Source organism: Zingiber officinale, chromosome 9A (assembly GCF_018446385.1).
Source record: "Zingiber officinale cultivar Zhangliang chromosome 9A, Zo_v1.1, whole genome shotgun sequence".
In the NCBI taxonomy this organism is placed as follows: Eukaryota; Viridiplantae; Streptophyta; class Magnoliopsida; order Zingiberales; family Zingiberaceae; genus Zingiber; species Zingiber officinale.
This window is the reverse complement of record NC_056002.1, coordinates 78889210-78896526: the sequence shown is the minus strand read 5'-3', so window position 1 is coordinate 78896526 and position 7317 is coordinate 78889210. Positions and strand designations below refer to the sequence as shown.

At 35.5% G+C, this 7317-nt stretch overlaps 1 protein-coding gene across 3 annotated transcripts; it reads right to left on the bottom strand.

Annotated features, from left to right (window-relative positions):
• Window positions 1-526: 526 nt before the first annotated feature.
• LOC122020728 (F-box/kelch-repeat protein SKIP4-like) lies at window positions 527-3766 on the bottom strand. 3 transcript variants are annotated; one of them, XM_042578748.1, is made up of 3 exons: window positions 3472-3766; window positions 1463-1937; window positions 527-1277 (listed from the first exon to the last, which is right to left on the bottom strand). In XM_042578748.1, the coding sequence occupies exons 2-3, from the start codon at window positions 1933-1935 to the stop codon at window positions 683-685; spliced, it is 1068 nt and encodes a 355-aa protein (XP_042434682.1). In that variant the 5' UTR covers window positions 1936-1937; window positions 3472-3766; the 3' UTR covers window positions 527-682. The 3 variants fall into 3 exon arrangements, with proteins under 3 accessions (XP_042434682.1, XP_042434681.1, XP_042434679.1); XM_042578747.1 differs by having other exon boundaries at window positions 1463-1942; window positions 3597-3747; XM_042578745.1 differs by having other exon boundaries at window positions 1463-1942; window positions 3472-3746.
• Window positions 3767-7317: the final 3551 nt, after the last annotated feature.

Sequence of the window (7317 nt, the reverse complement as noted above, 5' to 3'; positions counted from 1 at the left end):
GAGTAGTTGTAGGGTGACAAAGTTCACCTTTTATAGAATAATTATTACACAGTTATAATAAATTTAAAATCATAACTATTATATAATATTAACCGATAAAAAAATAAAATATTTATATAATATAATATCAATAAAAAATAAAATATACTTATTATGACCATCATAAATTATAACTATTATAATATAATATTACTGTTATTGAACAAAGTTAAAATGTTCTTGTATCAGCTATGAATCATAATTACCTAACACACAAAAATACGTCACCTTTTCAGAAAAAGAATCTCCTAAAAATCAATCCTTCTCACCTAAGGTGACATTGCTTCGTCATGATGGTTTACCCCACTTTCAAATGCTTTAAAACAGACATAGAAAGGTTTCTGAGACGAACGCATTGCCTGCTGCCACATATCTACCGCATCACAAAATTAAAATATTTTCAAAAATAAACCAATAACAAAAAAGATGCCCATTTGATGTTTTAACCAAGAGTCAACCTCGTGTGTCGGCAATTTACTAAGCAATGTAGTGAATCCTGAAACATCAATTCGTAGCGAGGCTGAATGGCAAGATAGCCATTTCCCTAATATGTATAATATAGACATATGTGCATATCACTATGCCCAACTTAGTCAATGCAGGCAAGACACTTAAAAATTTGAACACTGCCGGTTACATCTATTCAAATGGTAATGGTGCTGCAGCTGATTACATTGTGATCAAGACCTAGTATTGGACTGAAAGAAAAACCAACAAGTATACCTTTACCCTTAGCTGCTTCGTCCACATCAATGACCATGGTGCTCAGGCCTTGTCCTATCACGTAAATACTTCTTCCAATAGCCACAAGGTGGCAAGGTGGTCTTATAAGGTGATGAGACAACCTTCCGATCAAAGCCCACTCCTTCTGTGCATTCTCCCACTTCATAAGTCTCGCACCTAAAGTCTCATCCAACATGTAAAGTGTCCCGTCTACCACAACTGTGGGTCCACATGAACACAGTGCAATTTCATCGTCGGTAATCTGCCAAGTTGCTGATGCAGGATCATATATCCCAGCGTAATGCAAGCCTTTCTCTGATCTGTGAATGGTGTACAGTTTTGCATCAAACGCAATAAACTTTACAATGTCATGGTTAGGAAGAGGATTCTTGTGTGATATCCAACTGTCTGAGTTTGAGTTGTAAATGTCCCATGATTTTGGGGATTTTGAATTCAGACCGAACCCGCTGCCAATGTAAAGTTTCTCATTCAGAGAAGTTGATGCAAAATAACACCTGTAAAATGAGAAAGTAGCGTATGTTGAGAAAATCATTGGCATGATGCATCTATACTTAATAAATGGAGATCGAAACATATTGTTGTCAAATATCTTCTGGAAATCAGAGCTGTCTCACCATGAAGCCATTCTCTGAATAAATTAACAACAGGAGAAGTGAGCCATGAAATGGGGTATTATTACCTAGCTGTCGGCATTCTGGAAGACACTGCCCATTTGTTTGATGAAGCATCATAACAATGCACATCATCAGTAGCATCTTCTTGCCAAGTACAACCACCTAAGAGATACACTTTCTTTCCTAAAGCTATGATGGACATTCCATCATTCTGTGAACATGGAGTGCGCATACACTGCATTAGTTTCCAATTTCTGTAAGTAGGATCTGGATCTAATACATAGCATAGGTGTTCCTTTAAGTTTACTTTACACACGGCATAGACCCAACACTCTTCAGTATTGTTCCTTCGGCGACTGATATGCCACTCTTCACTACCTAACAAGTCTCTCCACCTCCTTGATACACATTTAAGGACACGATGGTACCTTCTAGGAACCCTTGACAAGCAAAGAATAGCAAGGTCATCAGGAAGACCAGATATTAGTGTCAAATGTGTCATTGTATTCTTGAGATTCTCAGTGCAAGACATGGTCATGCCTATACTGTTAAGAAGAGAACAAAAGATTAAAATCGAGAATGATGCAATATGAGCATGGCAAAATCTTCAAAAGAAAACAATTGAAATCGACCATTGTTTGGTTCAGGCAGAAATAAATAATCATTGCACTTAAAAGCATTTATGAATTGTAAGGCAATTGGATTTCTCAACATGAGTAACCTATATAATCTAATCATGGTTTAGATTCTGGAACTGCAGTTTTACATTGATTCCCATGTACAACCATAACAACATTATAAAACAAATCCAATTGTAATAAAACAAATCAAATAAATATTGTATACTATTTATAAAATTGCAGCAGCAAACAATAAACGAAATGCTATTTCTATCATTCTAATTGACTTTCCATTTGACTTACTACCAGTACTTCAAAACTCCAACATTGCAACATAAATTTATTCTCTTCTTCATGTTTGTGTATCTATGTTTATCCATTATATTTCATGTTTAGATCAAACATTGAACTACATATTATATCAACCAAATAGACAACTTGAAGATGAGGTCATATATTAAAATATGAAAAAAAAAGTAATATAAAAATGAGTACTAATAGAATAGTTGTTATAGATGATAACAAAGGCAAGAGACAAACTGTCAACAATTATTAGAAAGAAAGGCAATTAACATATTTGTTTCTTATTTACAGCTAAAAGGCTAAAATCACCATCTTTACCCATAACTACAAAGTTACACTTTCAAACTCAAAATTCACAAATTTTTTAATAATGAAATAGGAATAATGAGTATACATTCTCCATGAGGTTCCATGAAATTTGATCTTTCCTCTTCTTAAACTCTACTCAAGGCTATAAAAGAGGGAAATATAATTTAGATTTTATTGACAATCACACCTTTGTCATCATATTTGATATCTTCTATGAGAATAAAAACTAAAATCTAGATATGGTCGATTTAGAAAATGGCTACAAGATGAAAAAACTAAAAGGGAAAACTATGGACTTGCAGAAAATAAATCCTTCATCAAATCTGCCACTGATCCCAGGATGGCAAAGATCCAAGGAATGTAATTGTGTTCTACCCAAATCAAATGATTCCCCATCAACTACACGACATCTACCTGATGCATTTCCATTTTTGTTTTCTTTTGAATCAATCGTCTGTGAAGTTTAACTTGATCCAGTATAGGACCCCCACGAGCTGACACAGATCTGAACATAGAATAACTTTCACAATGCATGACTAAAGTTGTCTCTCAAACAAAATCCTCCTTGCAAATGCCTATAAACTTTAGGAAACAATTAATAGAAATAAGTATAATTTATCACGACGAAACCAGGTTAAAAACTTGTAAAATTTAACTTCCCAAACCCAAAATTCCCTCTACTTTACCAATCTCCATCTACAACAAAAATGAGTTTTTCCTCTCTTTTTTCCCCATCTCTCCTTCGCATCTCTTATCTGATACCGACGAAAAGGGGGGAAAAAAAGGAGAATAATCGCACTATAAAAATCAAACCAAATAACAAAGCAGAAAAAAAAAGTAACCTAAATATGCAGAGGCTCGCTGCAACCGGCGTCGGAGAGAATCAAGAAGCGGCGTAGGGGGAGTATCGGATCTAGGGTTTAGGATTCGGCACAGAGAGAAGGAAGAAGGGAGAGAGGGGATGGACCTCAGAAAACGGAGAGCAAAAGAGATCCGATGACCGGTGTAGGGAATAAAAGTAGCAGTCGTCGACGCTCCATCGTCGCCTCCGCAGACCGATTTCCAAAAATTCCCCGGCGAAGACGCGTTGTTTTTATTTGCTAGTTTCACATCTTTCCAAGTTGCCCATCGGACTTTCTAAATTCTCAAAACTCGTGGTCATTTATCCAAATTTATGTTTTCTCCCAAACAAATTGGTTAGTCCACAAAACAAAACAAACTTACGGTCTGATTATATTTGATAAAAAGATGGAATTAACTCAATATTACTCATTTTATATAGATAATTTTTATAATTCTAAAATCACATAGCATATTTATATGATACCCGTCCTCCTTTTCGTGAAATAATTATATGAATTTGTGTACATGAATCTTAAAAATTTTATTTTACCCATTGAAAAATTTACTGGTCAGGTCTGATAGCAAGAATACATTGAGAAGATTTACAAAAATAAATTATGTGACGTTTGGTTTAGGGGCTTGGGAATAAAAAATGGATTTATTTTTAAACTTTGTGTTTGGGTGATGAGAATGGAATCAAAATTTTAGAATGAAAATAAAAAACTTGGATATAAATGAAACTCACTCTCTCTCTTGAGTTTTGATGGAATGACACTACAAACATGCATGTGTTTAACGACGGGGGTACCGACGGAATCTCAACTCTGCAAGCGTAATCATCGAATATACATCCGTTTAAGTCGTCCCATATTCTGTTAGGTTTCTATTACCTTTGTGAATTATCATTTGATATATCGGTTTGGTTAATCGATTTATTCTGGTATAATCACGACGGCCTAGCCTATATTCACGAATTAGCCGAGATAACGAATTTGCGGGTTGGTTATGTTTATTTAAATTAATATTCCATCGATAAATAGATACAACTAACTAGCAGCGGGCGTAAAATTACAAGCGGAATTATAATTCGTAATTAGATTGGGTTTTATAATATGACTGAAATCTAGTATTTACCGATGGATGTATTTTTCCTTGATGGAGTTCAGCTGTTAGTTAGCTAGAGCGATCATTTGATGATTGATTATTGACTTATTGTATCATATTCTTATATATATAAATAAAGGCATTTGTTTTGGTTATTATACTTACTCATTGTAACGAATAAACTAAGTATAATAGCATCCTTGAGTAAAGGTTCTCACATTCTCAGTATCAACTGGTTAGATGATTCGACGTAGGATAACTATATGTGAGCACAATGTTAATCATTCAATAACATTCTTGAACACGATAAGACTAACATGTAGGTTAACTCGATGACTTGATCTCACAGTCATGGATATAGAGATATCAAGTTGATGCGTTGAAAGTATACTAAATGACACTTGTGAGAAAGTATCATGGATCGTTATATGAGTGAAATACTTTCTCTGTGGTTAAACACTACTAGTCCTTAGACCAAGTCACCATGGATCCCTAATATGGGGTTATGTACTGTTCGGTATCGCCACCAGTGAGGATGGACTATAAAGCGATTTCGGATATGTAGAATTATGAGGGGATGTGGATGTATAAGATCTATCCTCCTATATGACGGGAGTGACATCGATATTTTGATAGAGTAAGACCACGAAGTGCAAAAATGAGTCAATATGAGATATTGAGCTCATTTGATTTAGAGTCTACTGAGTTCAAGATTTAGATGTCGAGGAACGATGACTATTTACGTCGATCTAGATGTATAGGATAGGACACTTGTCATATATTGTGAGGTCACATTAGTAGTCACAAGGTGATGTTGGATCTCAACATTCTTGTAACTTGGGTAGTAATGATGTGTTGCTAGATACCGCTCATTACTTATGCTCCTAAATGGGTTTAGGGGCATTGCCAACGTTACAAGAACCTATAGGGTCACACACTAAGGACAATTAGATGGAGATTAAATTCATATGATGAACCAAGAGGATTAGATTGATGTGATGAATCAAATTAGATTAAGAGTAATCCTAATTGGGCTAATTGAGTTGGACTCAAGTTGATTCATGTGTTCAATGAGTCTAATTTAGATTATGACTCATTGAATCAATTTAATTAAATGAATTAGATTAATTATATTAAATTGGGTTGAATTAAATGGTTGGATTAGATCAACCATGAGAGAGATTAAGTCAAATTTGACTTGACTTGAGAGGAAAAGGAAGAGTCAAGTTTGACTTGACTTTATGCCACATCATTTGTGACTTGGCATCATAATGTTTAGCACATGTGTGTGCCACCTCATGGAGGTTACAAATCTCTTTAATGGCCACACTTAATGCAAAATGGGGGTTACACTTTTGTGAAAGTGGGCGACCACTTTTGTGAAGGGAATGAATTCATTTTTCATTCAAGTGTCATTTACATCTTCTTCTTCCTCAAGTGCTCTCTCTTCTTGCTCTTCCTCTCCTCTCTTGGCCGAACACTATCTAGGTACTAGCACACCTATTGTTTGGTCTTCTCCACCTAATTAGTTCGTGTGGATACTTCTAGAAAATTGTCTACTTTGACAACTTGAGATCCGGCATCTCCTTGGAGATGCCGGGATACTGAAAGAGGCACGATCGAAGGTATAAAGGGTTTCCTCTTTGTAAATCTAGTGTAGATCTAGATTAGAAAACTGCATTACGTATTTTTGTTTTATTTCTACCATGGGATCCGTGGTGGCTTGGGTTTCCGGGGTTTGCAGCGGTTTCAGAGAGCCTCAAGACTCAGTTGCATTGTGTGCTATCTTTTAAATTCGCTAAAGTTTGCCGTTAACTTATCAGAATTTACAATTCCATTTGTAGTCTAAGAAAATAGTTTTCCACCGACACTGATTATTTATTTTAAGGGTAACTCATGATTTAGGGCAAAATGGCCGCTTCTCTCTGTGACCCTCTTTTCCTCCGATTTCCCGTGATTCTCCGGTTGATTTTTTGAGTTAGAGCCCTAGAGCTAATCATTTGATGATTGTATGGACTCATGTATATCATATTCGTGTTATATTAATAAAGGCATTTGTTTGGTTATTATACTTATTTATATTAGTGCCAAATAGACTAAGTATAATAGCGTCCTTGAGTAGAAGGTTCATACCTATATCAATCGATTAGTTGAATCGATAGTGAGATGATATAGGAACACTTCTAAATCATTCCTAGTCTAGTATTAGCATCAGTAAATGTTAATATACTCATGTAGATGGTCAGTCGATGACTTGATCTCACGTTTGGATATGAGATATCATGGTCGATACACTGGGTATGCATTAGAGAATGTACTGAATGACCCGCCATGAGAAAGTATCATGGATCGTTATATGAGTGTCATATACTTTCTCATGTGGCTATTAGTATGACTATTAGTCCTTAGACAAGTCACCATGGATCCCTACATAAGGAGTTATGTACTTTAGTTTCACAAATGTCACCCGTGAATCGTGGACTATAAAGGCGATACTGGTTTGTAACAAATTATGGAGGGATGTGGTGACGATGAGAATCTATCCTCCCATGACGGAGCGACATCGGTATTCTTGATAGAGTGAGACCACTATGCATACCCAAATGAGTCAACATTAGATGTTGAGCTCATTTGAGTGAGTCTACTTGAGTTCAAGATTTAGATTGATTAGAGGATGCCTCCTATTGATCAATCTAGATGTTTAGGATAGAAGGACAATGTCATATATTTTGTGAGGAGTC